The 22,271-nt window shown below is 38.6% G+C and overlaps 2 protein-coding genes across 6 annotated transcripts in view; one reads left to right on the forward strand and one right to left on the reverse strand.

The window, feature by feature from the left end:
* The window catches only part of LOC126169809 (uncharacterized), a 149,484-nt gene extending 136,109 nt beyond the window's left edge, over positions 1 to 13,375 (reverse strand). For both annotated transcript variants that reach the window (XM_049920674.1, XM_049920673.1), the window contains exons 1-2: positions 13,226 to 13,375; positions 6,533 to 6,640 (exon numbers count right to left, since the gene is read on the reverse strand). In XM_049920674.1, coding sequence (XP_049776631.1) covers positions 6,533 to 6,640; positions 13,226 to 13,231 — 114 coding nt within the window. In that variant the 5' untranslated portion in view covers positions 13,232 to 13,375. The remainder of the gene's footprint in view (positions 1 to 6,532; positions 6,641 to 13,225) is intronic.
* Positions 13,376 to 13,403: 28 nt separating this feature from the next.
* The window catches only part of LOC126169835 (protein arginine N-methyltransferase 1), a 46,995-nt gene continuing 38,127 nt past the window's right edge, over positions 13,404 to 22,271 (forward strand). The window contains exons 1-2 of one of the 4 annotated variants that reach the window (XM_049920677.1): positions 13,474 to 13,670; positions 13,881 to 14,031. Coding sequence is in view for 1 of the 4 variants with exons in the window: in XM_049920675.1 (XP_049776632.1) it covers positions 13,602 to 13,670 (69 nt within the window). In the remaining 3 variants the exon portion in view is untranslated. Of the gene's footprint in view, positions 13,671 to 13,880; positions 14,032 to 22,271 lie in introns of all 4 variants that reach the window. The other 3 variants (XM_049920678.1, XM_049920676.1, XM_049920675.1) reach the window with 3 other exon arrangements.

A 22,271-nucleotide genomic window follows, 5' to 3' on the forward strand; every position in this document is an offset into this window, starting at 1 on the left:
AGTGGAGGGGCTGCCAGGATCCCCTGATGAGGCATCGGAATCCATGATGTCTTCCTCATCAGTCAGAAGTGTCAGTATGGTGTACAATGGCACCTGGGACAGCTTTTACAGAATATAGTGATGCTTTTACATCAAGGATGATGGAAAAGGAGGCATTGAGAGGCACTCTGCTTTTGGGGTTTCTTCTCGATACCTACTGCAAAATGTTGCTGGTCTCTACTATGGTAGCTGCCTGGATCACTAAGATTTTAATCACTTTGCTTTGGCATGTATAGGTGCAAGTACAGGTGATGGTGGTAAATAATGGTGCTCTGGATGTTGTCTGCATCAAAGCATCTATACTGGGAACAGCTTTCTGCACCACAGAAGCATATGAAGTGGCAAACACAGCTGTCTTGTCACCTTACATCCTTTTCAGCTTCTGCGTAGGGGATTCAGTTGGTTACCTATTTCCTGAATTTTGTGTTCCTCGGCAAAAGCAGTGCAATCTCGGCTCCAGACTGATTGGTTCCCAGAGCAATTAATGCATATTTCTGGCAACAAACAGTGTGTCCCAGTTTCATCTGCTGTCTTTCCACACTTCCCACAGGTCACTTCACCAGTGCAACTCAGTGTTCAGGCAGCACATCAGTTAACTGAAGGTCACAATGAAACTGGTTGTGTTCTCAATTTCTCCATTATTCCTTTTGTTCTCTGCTCCACATCCACTATCACCTGTGATTCTCATTCTTGTTTATACCAATGAAAACTATTGTTTACTGATAAAATTATTTAATTGGATAGATTTAAAAAAATCTACTCACCAAGTGCCAGCAGAACACACACACAAACGACTGTTATGAGTGGCAAGCTTTCAGAGCCAGTGGCTCCTTCTTCAGGCAGAATGGTCGAAGGGGAAGAAAGAAGGATGAAGGAAAACGACTGGAGAGATCTAGGAAAGGGTAGATTTTGGGAACATCCCCCAGAACCTTGCGTCAGGGGAGACTTACCATACGAGATGAGAAGGGAAGACTGATTGTTGGGGACTGCATCGGACAAGATTTGAAACCTGAGAGCTTAAAGGTAGAAGACAGCGTAATATGCAAGATAGAGATTACTACTAAAACAACGTGCATGAGTTAGAGTGGGAAGCTAACTGCATTGTATGTACAAAGATGGGAAGGGTTGGTGAAAAATAGACAGGAAAGACAATGGCATACGTAGAAAACTTAAACAGAGTGAAACAAAGAGTAGTTACTGTGAAGAAAAGCTGAGATGGAAGAAATTAATGTAAATTAAAGTAAGATGGGTGGCGAGAACCAAGGACATGTTGTAGTGATAGTTCCCACCTGCCGAGTTCTACGAAACTGGTGTCTGGGGGAAGAATCCAGATGGTGTGTATGGTGAAACAGGTGCCGAGGTCATGAATGTTATGTTGTAGAGCACGCTCTGCAACAGGATATTGCAAGTTGCCAGTATATACCCTCTGCCTATGTCCATTCATCCTAACTGATAATTTGGCAGTAGTCATGCTGTTGTCGAAGGCTAACAGTGTTTACAGAACAGATGGTATACGATGTGTCATTTCACAGGTGCCTTTAGTAATATATGTTTTGCCAGTTACAGGGCTGTTATAGGTGATGTAGGAGGGTGTATAGGGAAAGGCTTGCAGCAGGTACAGTCACAGGGGTAGGAGCCGTATGGTACAGAGATGGGATGTTGAAGGAGCATAGGGCCTGACAAGAATACTGTGGAGATTGGGAGGGCGACAGAAAGCTATTCTAGGTGTGATAGGCAAAATTTTAGACAGAATGGATCTCCTTTCAGAGCACGATTTTACGAAGTCACAGCCCAGACGAAGTAGCTGATAACACATTCCAGACCCCTGAAGACATATGGATCCCAGGAAAGCCCCTTCCAAGTGACCCATGAAAAGGTTGGCATAGGAAGGAGCCATCCTGGTTCCCATGGCTGTATCCCTGATCTGTTTGTATGTCTGCCCCTCAAAGATGAAGTAGTAGTTGGTAAGTATAAAGCTGATTAAGGTGAGTAGGAAAGATGTTGTATGTTTGGAATCAGGTGGGCACTGACTGAGGAAATGTTCAGCAGCAGACAGACCATTACATGGGGGATGTTGGTATAGAGGGAGGTGGCATCAATGGTGACAAGCAAAGGTTGTTGTGGGAGTGGGACAAGCACGAATTTCAGACTATCTAGGAAACGGTTGGTATGTTTGGTGTCTGATGGGAGTTTTTGTACTAAGGGTTTGAGGTGTTTATCAACTAAGGCAGATATATGTTTGATGGGTGCTCTGAAGCCAGCAACTATAGGATGGCTAGGACGATTGGGTTTGTGGATCTTAGGAAGAAGGTAAAAAGTGGGGGTGTGTGGTTTGGGTGGGGTGAGAATTTCTATGGATTGAGATGCTAGTCCTTGTGAGTGACCTGAAGTTGTTTAAGTTCTCCGATGTCTATGCCCATATAATGGCATGTGATCACACCCTTACTTGAGTTGAGGGAGTTATGCAACTCAGCAATTATGTCACAGCCACCCAATTTTTCTGACAACATAAGAAGTTATACCTGCTTTGCCCTATTAAGGAACCATTTTGTAACCGTTTCATAGACTTTAAGGTACCAGGAAGCCATGAAAAACCTTTATGAATATGGAAGGGAAACTTTTTTCAAATTTCCCCCCTTCCTCTTCATCACTACAAACACATTCTGCTTCGCAACTCCTTAAGCCCTGAAACTAAATACAATTAGAATAACAGGAAGGCTAGCATTCCTCATTCGTTTTGAGTGAGTGTGTGTAAGTACTCCCAGACAGTACTTGAATCACACTGAAAGTTGGAGAATTTAATTTTGGGGGTTCCATCTTGATACCATGAGTGGCTAGGGAAATAAAGAGTCCTCTTATACAGAGCCCCACTTGCCTGAACAAGTCTTATACAACTGAGGTGCAGCAGGTCCCCAGAGGACACCCCTGATGACTATTCCTTCTAAACAGCCATGTGTGCAGCACACCTTATGACTGAGGGACTTTTTAGAGTGTTTTGTACCATCCTCGCGTACCACGCAGCTATGTCTGTATTGCCAGTTCCCGTAACACACAAAGTTCAACTGCCGCGCCGCACAGTGGTCGCTAAACCATGCCCAAATTGTATGGTTACGGAGGACTGGTGGCATTCATTAGTCTACAGCTCACAAAACCGGCCCCTTACCTCTTTTGGTATATACTCACTCCACGTATCATAAACCTGTACTGCAATATGTCATTTATGCCTTGTTCTGTTTTGCATGTAGTTCTCTGCCACATAGTTTTTTTCTCTACTATGTACTTCTTCCTACCGGTATAGCCAAACTTCCTTTACAATATAGTGTTCATATATTCCATGTAGGCAGACTGTAGTTTGTGGTAATTAATCCCTGCATTGCGATTTATTTATTCTTTTTAATATAGTTTATGATTTCCGAGTTCTTTTCCTTTGTTACAGTGCCTATGCTTACTTTGTATTGTATTCATACAATATGTATACTTTTGTGTGTGTGTGTGTGTGTGTGTGTGTGTGTGTGTGTGTGTGTGTGTGTGTGTGTGTGTTTTGGTACTATTTATTTTGCAAACTTTAATTTTATGCCCTTGTATATATACAATGTCATTGTGTTACCACCATCCTGCATCACAATGTATACCAACTGTGTCTAACTGTGTAAAGATGTATTGTAAAATAAGAATCCGTGTGATTTTTATATTGAAATGTGTCCCACCTATTATGGTGACTATTTACATTATAATTTATCTACTCTCAACTCCTTTATCAATACACTTCTATTTAACTAAACTAAAAGTTACCAACTACTCTAACACGCTTCACACACAATGTGAATGATGCCAAATATTGTCCTGTCTAATATTGTAACCAAAGATTCTGTGCAGTTGTTAATATCTTTACTTTTCATACTTTGGTTTCCTGCACGCAGTATCTTTGTGGTCACTTGTCAGTTGATACCTACCAACTGAAAAGTAGTAGCATTGATATGTTTGGTAATTAATATGCACAGTTTTTCACTAGTTTTGAATTTTATGTTGAAAGAAATTGTGCTTTCTTCCCCCTCTTGCCTCTTCCTCAGATCAGATCCTGGATGTATTTCACTATTCATCACAAGATACCTCACTACAGGCAGTGTCTTTGAATTCAGTGACTGCCTGAATTCTGCGTAGAAATGATGTGGGCAATAAAGTGTTCATTTTCTGCTATCTCCTCCTAGATAAGATAATGTCTCAAAATTCAAAAGTTTCCTCTCAGTGCATTTTTCATTTCTTCCTTCATTGAGATCAAGGGTGAAAGGACTGCATTTGGAAAAAATGTAATTCAGCTGCATAAAGGAGCCTACTCTGCCTGTAATGAAAAATGTTCCTGGTGGAAAAAAATTACTGCCACTGACATAGTAAACACAGCTGTCAAAACAAAAAGAATGTCTTGTAGTACAGAGTGAACCAGCATCCAAACCTTCAAAGGTGATAGTATGAACAAGAAAAAAATGTCTGGTCAATATGAGCTCCAAAATGTATACATCAAGAGCTATGAGGTTTGCTTAGGAGAAGCGAATTGTTTCACAGTAGCAAAGATGAACAAGTGCTCATTGCTCTTGAGGTATGTACCTCAGAGTCCATATCTGTGAACATTTCTTTATTATTTTGGTTTCAAAATGTGGAAAGCATAGAGCTTGCAGCATAACAGAGTTGTTTCACAGTACTGAAGCTGAAAGTGCTCATAGCTCTTAATGTGCGTATTTTAGAGTCATGTTTACTACATATTTCTCTTGTTTTGCTCCATACTTCCATCTCTCAACATGTTAGTGGAGTCTCAATCCACCATGTACAGTGAAAAAGTTCTGGCAGAATGTAAATAACTTGAGAGTAAAGGAACTACTCGCCTTATAGTGGAAACACTGAGCTGCCAAAAGGCACACAAAAAAGAATTAACACTCTGATACCTTCCAAGAGGAATCTCTTAACAAGTTAGGGCAATATAGAAGTGTCCGATTCTGCCCATCTGCTTTGCCCCATGCCGTCATAAAGATGGCGGACACCCCTTTCCCAGTATATACAACACGGCAATCTTAGAGTTATTTAATACAACCACAAACAAAGATATAAACCATGTAAAATATTTCATATCAGAAATAAAATGAAACTAATGAGGCAGAAACTACAGGGTCTTGGGTGGGGACAAGCTACATATACAGTAAGAATGGCACCATTCTAAAACAAACACGAAATCCTCAAGAATAAACCAAACAAAAAACACTAAAAAATCTGAAATCAAATAGCTCATTTGGAACAGGCCATGAAGGCCCAATGGTACCAATCGGCCACCATGTCATCCTCAGTCCACAGGTGTCACTGGATGCGGATATGGAGGGGCACGTGGTCAGACATCGTTCTCTCGGCCGTATGTCAGCTTAGCTCAAAGGCAAACAATGACATCCCACACCTCCCCCTGCTCCCCCACCCCCACACACACATACACACCAAAAAACCAAAATAACAATTACTCAAACATACAGGAAACATTGTTGCATACACTTGCCCCTGGTCTGAAAATCAGATACTTGGCTCAATTTCATAATTTCCACACATTGCTCTGACAGTTCACACATTCCGCCAAGTCGAGAACTTTAATTGTACTCACCATATTGTCACCCAGGGCAGCAAGCAACCAATGACTTGTAAACTTCATTGTAACATCCACTGATAGTACCAAACAAATACATAATAAAAAGAACTATCAAACCATTAACAACACAATGAACCAACAGTTACAAAACCAAACATAAATTGGAAGCCAATAGCTAACAACTCTGAAGTTACATACTGTCAAGGCAGAAAAAAACAAACTCCCACAACATCGAGTAACATGCAGCACAATATCAATACCACACTAACATCACTCACAAAAGCGCGCGCGCGCACACACACACACACACACACACACACACACACTGTATCACTGAAGACACAATGCTGGGATTGCAAGTATACCACCTAGTGGCCCAACACACCGCTGAGAACAACATGTTCGAGTACAATGGCTGCTTCACAATCTGTTTTCTCTAGATCCTCCCATCTGGCATGACTTTTTCGTAATTACATAGATGGAAGTCATCCTTTCAACACATCCTTCGTACCTGTAACCCTTATAGCCTCACACAGTACAAAAAGAAGAGGGAGTACAACTACTTTACAACCAAAGCAAACAGGAGATCAAGACTTTAAACCTGCAACTTTGTGGGACTAAAACCACTCAGGACACCTTAGGGTCAAAGATGGTTACCCAAGTGAGATGGAATACTTAATTCCCCTTCAAAAGCATATCTACCTAAATATATGAACAGGTGAAATCAGTAAAAGAATCCAACTGCTGACCAGAACTAAAAAAATGTCACTGTGTAAACCATCAAAGCATGTTTGCATAAATTTTGAATTTCACAAAGATTTGACATTTTCAGGAACTGTGAACTGATTTATATTGTAAAAAACAACAACTGACCTTGCATTTAACACTGCGAACAACCTTGCGAACTTTGGCTTCACAGAAAGCACCCTTGTATTTGGCACTGACTTCCGTGCCAACAGCCAAATATGGAGGATCGTCTCCCTGTTGAAACAGAGTACAACAGATTAAAGTTGAAATGTTTCATTTACACACATATGCAAGCACGTACGAATGTGCGCATGCACGCACATGCACAGAAAAAAAAGTGTTAAAAGTAATTTTCTACATTAAATGATTGTGACATTATACATTTACGATATGAGAGAAAATTTATCTTGCCTGATATGGCCAGGTGTACACAGCAAACAGAACTGTAGATACACGGGGCAGCTTTAGAATCATTGATTTAATTTCACTTACAGTAAAGCTTCACTCCCACAGTCTTAAACAACCTAAGAAATGTATTAGGAAACAGTTAACTTCATTTCTATCATAAAATTAATACCATAACTGAATTCAAAAATAAAACATCTTCACTTGTACTGTTAGAATATTTTCCCCATGTTTATTATAGTTCAGACTTTTATCAAAGCACGTAGCACCCCCAATTCGCTGCACTTTATATACTTTATCATCTTAGTAATTACAAAGAAAACAAGCCATTCTTTGTCTGCTGTTTCTAGATTTATACTTATCAATATGCCAGACCCACAAGAGCAGCATCAAAGAAGACCATACAAGAATGGATCTCTCAGAAAAGGCGTAAGGTCTCACAATTGAACATCTTCAAGATGAAACTGGCTTTTGGGCATTACCTACACAGCTTTCAATTTTTTTTTTTTACATACTCCATGGCTGATAAGAACACAACACAATGTGCAACATTTAATGACTGTATAAATGATTATTACTAAACCACCTTAAATTTTTAATACATAATGTAAGGTAAGCTTTTGACAATGTCGGCTGGAATACTCTCTTTCAAATTCTGAAGGTGGCAGGGGTAAAATACAGGGAGCAAAAGTCTATTTACAATTTGTAAACCAGATGGCAGTTATAAGAGTCAAGGGGCATGAAGGGGAAGCAGTGGTTGGGAAGGGAGTGAGACAGGGTTGTAGCCTCTCCCCGATGTTACCTAATCTGTATATTGAGCAAGCAGTAAAGAAAACAAAAGAAAAATTCGGAGTAGAAATTAAAATCCATGGAGAAGAAATAAAAACTCTGAGGTTTGCCGATGACATTGTAATTCTGTCAGAGACAGCAAAGGACCTGGAAGAGCAGTTGAACGGAATGGATGGTGTCTTGAAGGGAGGATATAAGATGAACATCAACAAAAGGAAAACTAGGATAATGGAATGTAGTCAAATTAAATCAGGTGATGCTGAGGGAATTAGATTAGGAAATGAGACGCTGAAAGTAATAAATGAGTTTTGCTATTTGGGGAGCAAAATAACTGATGATGGTCGAAGCTGAGAGGATATAAAATGTAGACTGGCAATGGCAAGGAAAGCATTTCTGAAGAAAAATTTGTTAACATTGAGTATAGATTTAAGCGTCAGTAAGTTCTTTCTGAAAGTATTTGTATGGAGTGTAGCCATGTATGGAAGCAAAGCATGGACAATAAATAGTTTAGACAAAAAGAGAATGGAAGTTTTCGAAATGTGGTGCTACAGAAGAATGCTGAAGATTACTTGGGTAGATCACATAACTAATGAGGAGGTATTGAATAGAATTGGTGAGAAGAGGAGTTTGTGGCACAACCTGACAAGAAGAAGGGACTGGTTGGTAGGGCATGTTCTGAGGCATCAAGGGATCACCAGTTTAGTACTGGAGGGTAAAAATCGTAGAGGGAGACCAAGAGATGAATACACTAAGCAGATTCAGAAGGATGTAGGTTGCATTAGGTGCTGGGAGATGAAGAAGTTTGCACAGGATAGAGTAGCATGGAGAGCTGCATCAAACCAGTCTCAGGACTGAAGACAACCACAACTGAAACCTGAGTCTGTATCTGCTCTGGAGTATGCCTTACAATTCAAATCTGATTTCTTTTGGAATCTCTGTCTCAACGTGATGATTGGATGGATATGTGTGTGTGTGCGCGTGAATGTATACCTGTCCTTTTTTCCCCCCTAAGGCAAGTCTTTCCGCTCCCGGGATTGGAATGACTCCTTACCCTCTCCCTTAAAACCCACATCCTTTCGTCTTTCCCTCTCCTTCCCTCTTTCCTGACGAAGCAACTGTTTGTTGCGAAAGCTTGAATTTTGTGTGTATGTTTGTGTGTCTATCGACCTGCCAGCGCTTTTGTTTGGTAAGGCTCATCATCTTTGTTTTTAGATATATTTTTCCCACGTGGAATGTTTCCCTCTATTATATTTATATTGGAAATGATATTAAAAAATGTAAAAATGATTTATTTGCACTACTGCATTGGCAGTGAGGTATTTTTCAAGCGCTACAACTGAGCTTTAGCTCATTTCAAAAGCTAAGAATCTTCTGACCTGTAGAAATGTCATTGTTGTATCCCTATGTTAATATATATCACACTAAGGCACTTCATGTCTACACTGTCTACATGACAACCTCAGCTGTTGTCACCATAGGTAACATATTTCACAGGAATCACACTAAATGATGTGATTCATGTTAAATATGTTAAAAATATTAAAAGGCCCAACAAACAGTTATGACAATGACAATGTGTATAAATGTCAGATGATCTTTACTTTTTAACAAGTGCTGAAGCACCTCATAACAGCCTTACGACAGAAATTTTAAACCTCTTCCAGTCAAAAGTGACTATGTTCAACAAATCCACTCAATTGAGTTTAAATGGAATAACAATGAATAACATTACGCAGTATAATGACAGATTACTGTTAATATAGTAAGCTATATACATTAAGTTTCTATGGTGTTTGTGTTATGAAGCTTGACTCATTCCACATTCCTGAAGGTTATCCTTCTTAGGAGGATCTATATAACATGAGGGACATATCAATGGATGAATCTACTTTATGTATTTACAGTGTTCACTTCTGTTGATTACATACTTTATTTACTATAAGTGCACTGCCTCAGAAGATAATGTCGAAAGACAACAAATTTAAATATCCAAAAGGCAAACACACTTATCTTTTTAAACAGAATATGATACTCTCAAGAGCAAAATGCACTGAATTGAGCTTAGCATTGTCAAGCCACATCCATAAAGTACAAGGCAAGTTAATAAGTAAACATAAATTGTTTTTGCTTTATAAGTTAACAGCACTGACTCAACAATGACATGCCTTAACATCACTGTTGTTGCTGTTTTGGTATGGACAATAGCTGCATTTTATTACTACAGCCTGCTGCCCTTATGTACAAAGGAAGAAATAAGGGGAGCTACCCATTCTCTGTTTTCTGAAGGGACTAAAGATGTAGAAATTATTCACACAATGCAGCTGCAGTATGTTGATAATTTTCTTAATGAACAATGTACATTTATAAGTGGACAAGACACTTTAAAAGTGAATGCTTCTCTGTGGCAAAGAGTGTCCTGGTATGATGCCACCTTCGAAAACAGTCAGGAACACTACTGTTGAGACAATCACTTGTAGTGATCATTGGGACAAAATTGGTGCAGTTTCACACAAGTTGAAAAAGTTATGGTTCAGATTTTGCAATTGCCCTTGAGTCTCTAAATCATCAAAAGATGTCAACTGACAAACAGGTATATTTGGAAATGTTGAAGACCCCATTTATGGCATTCTGAATGGGGAACGGAATACTTTCTCAGTCACACAGTAACCACTGCTGAGATATGGGTCCATCATTACAAACAACAGAGTAAGCAGTAGCGCAGGAGATGAAAACAAGCATTACCTATAACAAAAAATCTCAAAAACCCATTTCAGAAGTGAAGTTGGTGTTTCCGGACATGAAAGGTCCCCTATTGATTCTTTACAATCCTAAAGATCTAATAGTGTATTGAACAGTTATTGTGAGTCACTACAAGATTTGAAACTCAAAATCAAAAAGCATAGGAGATGAATCTTTCAAGAGGTGATATTTTACTTCAGGATAATGCCCATACAGCTGGGAAATCAATCCAGTGCATTCAAAATCTTGATATTGAGCTGCTAGAGCATCCACCTTATAGTCTTAACCTAAGTCCAGACTAAGATATGTATTGGAGCCGCCATCCTTCCCCTCTGAAACCTTGACTCTGGTGCCAGACTGATCTATAGAGCAGCCTGATGTCTAGGTTACGTTGGATGGTGACAATTTACTTGACAGTTGGCGAAGACAATGAACATCAAAGCAGAATATATGGTTGTGGTAACAAATGGATCAATAATAAAGTCTACTGTTTACATCCACGCCATACTGAAACATGAATCCAAATTTTAATCGAACAACAGGATTGTGAAGACAGTGCAAGAGGAGAGCGGATGTGCCCAATGTATAGAGCTGCTTCCAGACAGGAAATAGGAAGCTTATGAAGATACTGAGAAGTACACAGAAGTTGGTGGAAACTACGCAGATAAATGATATTACTTGCATTGTTTCCTCAATAAAAAGTTTTTTAGAAATGGCATAACATTTCAGTTTATTGGCATATTGACTGGACACACTGCAATTATTTAATTTTATAAAATGAACAGTGGACTAAGCAAAATGAGCAAAGAACTTTTTTAGGAAATTACATAAAATACAGAAGTAGTGTCCTGTAATCAATTAAGATTAGTTTTGATTTTTCCCAAAGGTTAACTACTGAATAACTTATTCAGTTCCACCTGATGGTGATGCAAAGATAATGGTATCCTGGAAAGCATTCAGAGCATAGATTTAATAATAAAGCATGGTGAGTAAATATTTCTAGTTAACTTTACCTAAACACCCTAAACATAAACATCAAAGGAAACTAAAACAAATAAATACAAAGCTTACTGCTGGAGATGATGTACTGAGCTGAACAATATAATTCTACCAGCACATAAGTGGTATGGTGGTATGATATATACAAAATCTTATGCAATGTGCAACTTGAAGAAACCAGGTAAAATATTTTCAATTACCATGTTCCAATAATCCACGAGGAGAACTAAGACCTGTAAGTGCTACTTAAATTTGGAGTTGGAGCCACAGCTCACGAAAGAAGAGCAATGAAGGTGGGGACAGAAAAATCCAGAACGCTATACTCTGCCATACTTGGAAAACAACTGACTATAAATCTAATGCTTCCACCAATGACAGTGCACTTTGTGTAAAAACACCATAGAAAAATTATAGGTTGGACAAACAAAAACAAATTGTTCAATAGACTGTTATGCGATACCAAGAAGAGCAGTCAAATGGTTCTTTTCCACTTTTACAACTTATCCCTTATCAATAGTTATTAAAGCTATATTGTTAATTTTTGAATAAATCATTGTGCAACTGGATAAGCACTTTTTCTTCTGGTTCAGGGCTCCTTTGTCCGCATGGTGAAGTGGTATCAAATGCATACTGAAATAGTGCTTGAAAATGGAAGAATCCAACAGCAAGAAACAAAAACATGTGTAGTTCAGTAAAAACACGTTGTATTACTCACCTACCTGACATTGATGTTCACTTAAAAAAATTGGATGTTGGCAAAGATGTGATGACGGTACAGTCTCTTTAACACACTGAACATTATACAATGGGTGAAAACAAAAGAAGAGAAACTAATTCTACAATTTAAGACAAAAATTAAGAAAAGCTTCCTACTACAATAAAGACATCAAGCGCCAATTTACTGCCAAGGAAGTTGACTGAACCTTTCAATGTGGGCAGTGATCTATTCACAACCAAACGTGGTTAAAGTGAGAAATAAATAAAGAATAAGAAAAGTCATAAACATGGTGCTACCGATATGTACAAATAATCAAATGGGTTGTTAGAACAGAAGAGGCCTTATATTAAGCCACTGATGAGAAAATAAACTAATGGAAAACCAAGTTTTTCATGCAGTGATAGTTAGACAATTTCTTAAGAAATGTATGTAAACAAAATGCAAATATCAGTTTATCTATGAGCCGTAATGTATGTGTAAGCATTACACTGCACAACTCCTTGGCAGACTTTTTTAAAAAGTAAGTTTATATGCCGTCCTCTAACGTTACAGCACTATTTTTTTGCCGAATACTGCTACATAAACGCTCATTTAAGCGGAGAAAAAATAAACTAACGTTTATTTTTTGCAACACACCATACAAATGAGAAAGATAATATCTTTCTCCCATTCCATACAAATTTTTCTTATTCAATATTCTTCAGACGGGCCATCAAATGTCATTCTCTTGACAAAATGTTTTCGGTTACCTTTTGCGTCGGCAGTGGCCAACCGAGGGCCAAGACCATAAGCTTTAAATTCCGCAGCTGCAGCTAACACCAAATATTGAAATTAAATGTTACTGTAAATTCTCGGATAGAATACTCTCGCAATAAAAATGAGCACAATCTCCTGACGAAAGCTACGAAACTGAATTTTCTACGAACCATAACACTTGTTCAGCCGTACTATTCTTGAAACAACAGTATTGGAAAACGTTTGTGTTAAATGGCAGGATTATAATCACGAATGGAATATTCAAATTAAATAATCAGTATACTGAAGTTATTGGCTTTCTATTATCAGTAGTTTTCTAGTGATGCAGTGGCTGTCTGCAGAAACTACTGATGTTACCTTAAAATAGCTTGTCGATTTTTCCTAAGTTTTTAAGCACATAAAACTGAAATTACCTGCATTTTTTGGCACCTGTGTACTTCACCGACCCTCACAACGCTCTTGAAACTTTATATCCATCGAAACACAAATTGTCAATCATATAAACAACACATCTTGACCTCCTTCCCAGCCATCTGCAAGCTGAAAACTGAAAAACAACTTGTCACTTGAAAATCGATCCTGATTGGCCGAAAGTCACGTGATATGTAAGAAAGCGTTTTCCATCGTTCTGTACATTTTTGCAGGAATGTAATTTACTTCATGTAAAAGCTGTACATGTCTTGGGTGCTAATACCGGCAGGATCATATTAGTTGCTTACAACAACAAACGTGCGTAAAAAATACATTGGTGCATGAAACTCAGTATATGCAGTTACTGTATAAGGGAATATGGCGTCTAGTCTAGTAAGTTCGCCCATAGTAAATAACGAATTGGATGCGAATAAAGTTGAATTGCTGGTGAGTACAAATGATAAGCATTTTGGAACAGAAGCTCATACAAAGTCGAATTTTTGAACTGCCAGCTTCTTGTTGTTCAAATGTATGGAGAGTGTTCTAGGTTTAATGTTATACTGGGATAGAAACCTTTGGTTGCATTTACGCGTAATGACTGAGAACGACGCTGGAGGAATTGCTATTACTTTCATTGTGTTTCTGTTATTTGTGCAGTGATTCGACACCGTAATAGGGAGGGGTTTAGAAATATTTTGCTTTGCATCTGTTTATACATAATTACCTAGTGCAGATTATTGATTTGTCCGGCGTTCGAATAGCGGTGCACGTGGGTGCGCGGGAAACTGGAAGTTCAGTAAGTAACTAGGTGAGATGAAATTTGTGGAAGAATAAGTTAATAAGAAGTACTATTATAACATTTATACTAACAAGGTTAAAAGGATAATTACGTAACTTTTAATAAATATATCATTAGAGGTAATCCAGCAATGTATTCGCTAACAAGCGTATAATAAGAAAGGGACATATTTATTCTAGTTCATTTAGCACATATGTTGTGGACATTAAAATAAGCACTGTTTAACAGTGATGATAAAACGATTAATGAATTGCGATGTACTATTAAGAGTGTACCGTCGTTTGGCTTAGCCCATGCGATGGACAATAATTCCAAACAGTGAAATCAATTTCGTGTGTTCAGGAAACATTGTCGTCGGTACGCAGCAACAAAAATGAAAGGCCTCCTTACCACAATTTAATAGCAAACAAATGTTTTTGTGGTGAGGGGAACGGGGGAGGGAGGTAGTAGACTTACGTTTCGAAGTTCACGCACTCGTGGAGGCCATGCCTATATAACTTACGTATTAATACTTGGAATGCTAAAAAAACGTTGATTCTAACCATCACCTTCTGTAACATTTTATCAACTGTATCTTTCAGCTTGTATCTATAGAGTAGAAATTTGGAGTTTTTGTAGTGTAGGCTTGCTTAGAACCTGTGAAGATTGTTTGTATTTAAGCTTCTCTGAAGAGAATATACTATCTAACGTTCAGTCATAGTCCATCATTTTGCAGTGATTGTTTTTATGTTTTGTGCTGAAAATTGCAGATCAGTAGGTGACTATTGCAAAGAGCAGACATTTATTTCTGAAACCTAAGTTGATGCTATTCACTCAAGGCAAAGTTAGCAAAAGGTTTTATTTGAGATTTGATGAATTAAGTTTCCAATACATTCAGTCCCAGGTATTATATAACAACTGCACAATACAACAGTGTGAATGGCAGGAAAGATGAACGTTGCTTTTATCAGCAAGTAGACTGGGCCACATCAGGAGTCGAGCAAATGACCACTGTGTGATAAATATATTTACCATAGGGGTCATTCCATGCCAAGTGGTCTAAACCTTCCCACCATCATGTCTCCAATTTTCTTCAAATTTTATCTGTAGCACTAGTCAAGTGCTAAATTAAGTTTCTCAAGATTTCAAGCCTCTAGCTGCAATACTTGCTGATCTACACCCCCTTGTCTGAAGGGTAGTAAGTTCGCATGCGCGCGACATCAGACAAAATGCCATTTTTGGGGTCTCATAAAATTGAAACCAATTCATAAGAATGGTTAGTAAGATGAGACCCTGTACAGTTTTTTGTGCTGATTCAAACGAAATTAATTATAAGATTACTGATGCAAAATCCGGTCAAACAAGTCGACTCAAAGTGTACCCCTAATTCTGTCGTGACTTAATGCGACAAATTTTGACCAATATTCAGACTGCAATAATTTCCTTGCAGATAAAGATATGGACTTGAACTTTTTACCAAGTCTTATCTTTGTGCTGGACATAATACAGCTGGATTTCCAACTACCCAGGCTTTATAGTCGCCTTGCAAAATCTCTTCAAATTTGGCAGTGTCAGCGCAAATGGCTTTATTTACCAAAGTTCAAAGCCCATTACTACAAAATAGTCAGCCTGGATTTAATTGTGAATAGTATCATCTGAAAGAGAAACTCTTGCTCTACAAGATGGATATATTTTTCTTTTGCAACGCTTCCATTAAGTGCTTATTTACTCAGGTCAAAGTATCTTATATTTTGTGTGCGCAGTGCCCTGCGTTGGTCCATGATGGCTGAGCCATTACTGGTTATCACAATAAAACCAGCATCCCCATCGCCATAGGGGCCACGCCCGATAGCCATGCAGTAACAGCCACGGGTGGGTATCTTTACTGCAGGTTCCCAAGCCTGATTACAGGGTGTCTTTACCACAGGATCCCAAGCCTGATTGTGGGTTTCTTTATGCAGGTTCCCAAGCCTGTCTTCCTCAGTTACTTCATCATTCTGGAAGCATCGTTGATTTGCAAGAGAATGCTTTCAGGAAAACTGTATTGCCGACCAGATGATGTCACTGATGGAGCTGGAATAACACCAATGATAAGTTGTTCTGGAATCCAGCAAGTATCACGTCTTAAGGGCCAATAAAATGAACTTGCAGGACCATGAGGATGCATAAAGCTTATGAAAGCATCTTTCTGTTCGACTGAGATTTCAACGATGTTTCCAATCCACCATTTCTTTTCATAAATGCAAGCAACATACTGCCCAGGCTGAAGATCCATGACTTGAACTACTACTTCAGCAGCACTAATTTTGGCCAAAAAAGATGTCGCATCATTAGAAACTCTACTGACCTTAATTGTCGTCATATCAATGGGCAAAAAATGGTGGTTTTCTCTTGTGCCAGCTAGAGTGTGCCCTTGCAGGAATCTTTCTTCTTGAGAAGCTTTTTCTTCTTCAACTTCCTCTTTGCTGATGAAAAAGAATTTGATTCCATTGATATTATCATTGCAGAAGTTGAAAAGATCTTTGGGTGTTAGAATCTGGTTTTCATATGGACGTTGCAAACTTGCTCTTGCTGCCAACCGTTTTGTTGTGCCTCCAATGCCATCACAAGGCGACTTTCCATGGCTTGTTCCAAAGAAATTCCATTCTGCTGTTATTTCAAAATCTTCTTTGTGATAGCATAAGTTGAGAAAATTCTTGAAATTCTTATATTGTGCAGCTGAACCATCACTGAAGTAGTGGATGTGGCTTATTTTGGAAAATTGCATCTTCAGGTAATTGATTACTTTTCCAATGTAAACATGGACAGTAATCGTATCGTGTCGAAGGCAGTCACTAATAACACAAAGATTCACACATTGCACCTCTTCGTTTTCACAGTAGTAGACTACAAATGGATGAACTGTTGCTTGACTGTTTTCCCAGTGAAAGCCTTGCACTGCATCTTGAACAATAAATGAATAGTTTTCAGCAAAATCCATTAGTATTATGAATTCGCCTTCTTTCAAATCAGTTTTGAGAGCTTTCAGGTGCTGGCTTTGATGCTTGGCAATGTAGTGATGACAAGACAGGTTCCAAATTTTTGCTGCAATATCTTCAACATACTCTTCTGTTGAAAGCTGCTTTGTTTCTAAAGTATCCCTGTCGGTATGAATCCATTGTTTGTACTCAATCAGTTCTTCAGGGTCATTATCTTCAAAATATGTTGCAATAACTGCTTCTACACCTTCTGGACCAGGGCAGTTTTCACAACGATGAAGCATACAATCCTTGTTTTCCAAGCTGCAAACAGCTTTGCTAAGAATTTCCTTGTAGTCTTCATTGATTGATGCACCAGTGAGCATAAGCTTGACATTTTGGTGTATTGTACAGACACAAACTGAGTGCATTCCAGCAGAGCCAACTGTAACACACCATTTTGGTCTAAGCTCGCAAAACTTTGAGAAGCCAATTTCTGGTCCATTTTGCTTCTGATAAGACACGTACATTTCCTTCAAATTGCAAAGCAACAACCGCTTTTGCTTGTACACCTTTGTTCCTGAAATTCTCACAGGCACACAGTCTTTCTTCCCTGGACAAAGTCTGCTGAATTCGTCATCTTGAAAAAAGTCATGTACTTTCTGGACAACTTCATCTGAAAGCTTCCTTCCTTGCCGATTTGCTGGAAAAGCTAGAACACCTTGCTCATTCTTCAGTTTTCTCGCTTGCTTTACCATTCTTTCTGATACATTAAATGCTGTTGTTGTATCTTTAATTGTCCAGCTTCTTGGAACCAAGGTCAATATTTGAACTTTTGTCCTACGATTTGACACTTTACATTTTTCTTTCAACTCTTCTATAAGATTATCAAGATCTGCACAATTATTGCATGGGCGACTTTTACTTGAACTTGGCTGTTCATCGTAATTGATTCCTACAGCAGCAGCAATTTGATTCCCAATTAAACTTTGTGCATCCAAGATCTTTCTTTTTGCATAGCTTTGCTTATCTCTTTTACTTAGTTGTCTTCTTTTCAATGGTGAAGCACCAATAAATGATAAACTTTTGTTGATGGCTGGTTCAGTTTCATCCGTTGTGAAATCTTGTTCAGATTGGGTTGATAGTGATGATGAATCTTCTAGCTTTTGGTTCAGTGCCGACATGCAGCGAGGGCAAAGCTTCTGACCAGGTTTTATATCAATCACTTCTTTTTTCTTTAACAGGCAAAGTTTGGCAGCTGTTTCATTATCAAGCAGTCTAAGTCCAGCTTTTACATTGTGATTCCTCTTCTTGAATGGATTGCAACATTTCTTTTGCATCGCTTGATATTCATGTAGGAAGAGGGCTTCATGGTGGAAGCAAATGATGGAATTTTCGTCAAGTTTGGCTTCTGAACGCGAAACAAGCAATTTCTGGTCACATTCTGTGAAATCACTAAACGCTTTGAATCCAGTCTTCTTAGCATAGAAGATAACATGGCACTTTGATGCAGCAGCATCTTTTCCAATTGAACAGGGGGCCAACGATTCTTCTTCTTCATTAACTTCTGACATCTCTCACTGGCCAATCACTGAATAAAACACGAATGAAATATCCAATTATATCAGTAATTCTAAGCGACTATTAAGATTCAAATTCCTAGAAATGAAGAAAAATTAGTGCATCGCGCATACAAAATATAACAACTTTGATGTGAGTTAATGAGTACTTAATGGTCGCGTTGCAAAAAAAACAAATGTCAGTCTTGTAGAGCAAGAGTTTCTCTTTTAGGTGATACTATTCACAAGCAGATTCAGGCCAACTATTTTTTAGTAATTGGCTTGAAACTTTGGTAAATTTTACCGTTTGTGCTGACACTGCCTAATTTGAAGAGATACTGCAGGGCGACCATATGGCCTGGATCATTGCAAATCCGGCTGCATTATGTCTAGCACAAGCATGAAGCTTGGCCAAAAGTTCAAGTCCATATCTTCAACTGCAAGGAAATCATTGCAGTCTTAATATTGGTCAAAATTTGTCGCGTTGTGTCACGACAAATTTTGAAGTATACTTTGAGTCGAGTTATTTGACCGGGGTTTGCATGAGTAATGTTATACATAATTTCGTTGGAATCAGCAAAAAAAACTGTACAGGGTCGCATCTTACTAACCATTCTTATGAATTAGTTTCGATTTTATTAGACTCCAAATATGACATTTTTTTTATGTTGCATGCACACGGACTAAGTACACTTCAGACAAGGGGGTCTAGATCAGCAGCTATTGCAGCTAGAGGCCTGAAATCTTGGGAAACTTACTTCAACACTTGACTAAAGCTACAGTTAAAATTTGACGAAAATTGGAGACCATGATGGTGGGAACTTTTTTCAGTTTTAGACCACTTGGTGTGGAATGACCCATAGGTATGATTTACTATGTAGTGCTTTTCTGACTTCAGCAGAGTGTCAAATAATAGTCAATCATTTAGGCAGTTTCTTAGGGGGTGCTATGTAGTCCTACTGTCTGTTTTACTGGTTTATATCACATTTCCTATGTAATCTACAATGGAATTGAATAATTTAGTTCTCTGTTTGCATAATTATTTTGTATTAATGCAACTGATCCAGTAAGTATTAGTTGATCACAATATTATTGAGAGTGAGGGTGCTTTGGCCAGTTTATCATGAGTTTTTTATCATGATGTTTCACAATGATACACTGGAAGCATTCACAGTGCAATGCGTGTTCCTTGGTTGCCATAGAACTAGTCTACAGTAAGGTCAGTGCGTGTTTCCTTTAACGGCCACAGAAGGCCAAGAAGTGCAGTAACATTGTGTTCGAATGCTGGTCATTGAAGAGCTCATTTTACCAGCTCGTCCATTACTGCTATATGCTGTAGGCCCTAATGGAGTTTACGTATGGATGTGAAAATCATTGGCGTTAATGTCCTGACATGATATCAATTTCCATAGTGTTACACTCCTAAGACCATTTATTATTTCAACAAACTGATAACCTCACAAGATTACCCTCTTGATTTGTTAATGGAAATCCCCAGGCAAAGAGGAATATTTGATACCGTTTGTCGGCTTTGACCAGGGAAATAATGTTGATGAATGCTTTGATGTCACATTTTGGTGGATACTTTAATAGCATGGCTGAGTTTATTAAGCTAATGAATGTGAAAGCAAAAATACATGCTTTTGGATATATCAGTTGGTATTTTAGCCCAAGGTCTAGGTTAGTAAATGGCAAACTCAAAGTGTGTGGGGAAAAAAAGAAGGGGGGGGGGGGGGGGACTCCTTGAGGTGCAAGATTGATCTGTAGCGTAGCTTGTTCGAAAAAGTCACAAGTGATATTGGTCAAAGCAGACAGCCAGTATTGAATAGACCTCTTTGTCCAGTGCCCTCCCTGATTGTCTCAACTTAAATCTTGCTCTGATCTGTAGTGTGGACTGAGATGTAACTTAGATGATGGCTAATGGCATTTCTGGTTTTCAACAAAATCTGTCATTGCTAACTAACTGAAGTGGAACTTAATACAAAGTTCTGGTGGGTAATCGAAGTAGTAAATGTAACAACTTGTTGAATATTAGGGACACTGGGTTTTTGAAATGCTGTTAAACAAGGCTGGGAACTTGTGTGCCTTTCAACGACTGTAGGCTATGTGTACTATTTGTTACCTTTAGCCCTTAAATTGTATAAAATCAAACGGTAAATTCAGAATCATCATCTAACATAGTTGAGGAACTTCAAAATTAAGATGGTATGCTTTACAAAATTGTTGAGGCTTTCGTGGCCACTTGTTGACAAACTGCCTATTGGCTTCCGTCTCGGGTTCTTCGGCCGACGTTCATCTAATGATTTCTCTGACGTTTCGCCAGCACGAGTGGCTGGCATTGTCAAAGCTTCACCCTCCATTGCCGGCAATGGAGGGTGAAGCTTTGACAATGCCAGCCACTCGTGCTGGCGAAACGTCAGAGAAATCATTAGATGAACGTCGGCCGAAGAACCCGAGACGGAAGCCAATAGGCAGTTTGTCATGGTATGCTTTGTACATGTAATGTACGGAAACTGTGTAACATGTTGAGAGGGAAAGTGTTTATCTCCTAAATGCAATGTTTTATTCAAGCATTTTTAGAACAGTGCTTGTATATGAAAGAGAGTGGTAGGAGACATGAACTTATTGGTTGGGAAACTTGTAGCAGTAAAAGACAGTTGTCGTTGTGCATCTGTTGACACATTTGTATTGTGATATATGGTGTACTCATCTATCATAAGATTCCATCCATCAGCTGTGACCTGTGACGTCCTATCGGATCCAAGACGACACATAGGTGCACACCATAAAAGAAAAAGAAATAGTGCCATATTCGGGAAACAAAAACCAAATATTGTGAGAACCAAGGTTTCACTCGCAGTAATTGAAGCTGTGTGTGTAGGACCCTTCCTAACACTACATTCAGAAATTGATGTATTCAGAATAAATAGCAAAGTTTGCACCAGTTACGACCACAGATAACATTTATTAACAGGCCGCTTACATCCTTCACAGCATAGACTCATGATGTAATGAGTCAATCAGCTTAGATGTTCACATCCTGCTTTTCATGTAGAATAATGTTAAGTTATGCGCCTTGCAAAATATAAATGCACCTTTGACTAAAAGGTAACTGACCCATAACTAGATGTCGTACAAATACCTGGATTTCAAGTTGAAATATGATGTAGGATAAAGAAATGTTTTCAGTTGTAGGAAAAACAAGCAAACAACAGGACTCAGTTAATGGAGAAGCTGCAGTTTCCTTCTAAAAGAAGTCATTTACAAAGTACTTGGATGAGCTGAACTGAAATATTTCTCAAGTTTACAAGGTCCATATTAGATAAAGTTCAAAGGAGATATTGGGTGTGTAAAGGGCACAAATGCAAATAATCAGAGGCTTGCGCAGAGGAATCAAAAGCATAAAAAAATGCTGAAAAATTGTAAATGGCAGGCACTGGAAGAAAGATAAGTCTGTCTCAGAAACCACCTCAGGTATTCTAGAAACTGAGTTTCAATTAGACTAATAACAACTTCCTTGAAGGTGTACAAACAATCTGTAAATTGAATGAGATGAAGCCTTTGTTGTGGCGTAGCAAGACAGCCACGCCATTCGGAAGTAGCCGAAATGCACGCGTACACACACGCCGGCTGGCGTGAGGTCTGAAACAGGATACTTAATGAATGCTATAAAGAAAAGTACGGAGCTTCTGTTTACTTAACTTTAATTCATCCTTGTGGTACATCGCTCTTGATAATACAAGTGAGACTCTCA

This window comes from Schistocerca cancellata, chromosome 1 (assembly GCF_023864275.1).
Source record: "Schistocerca cancellata isolate TAMUIC-IGC-003103 chromosome 1, iqSchCanc2.1, whole genome shotgun sequence".
Classification (NCBI taxonomy): Eukaryota; Metazoa; Arthropoda; class Insecta; order Orthoptera; family Acrididae; genus Schistocerca; species Schistocerca cancellata.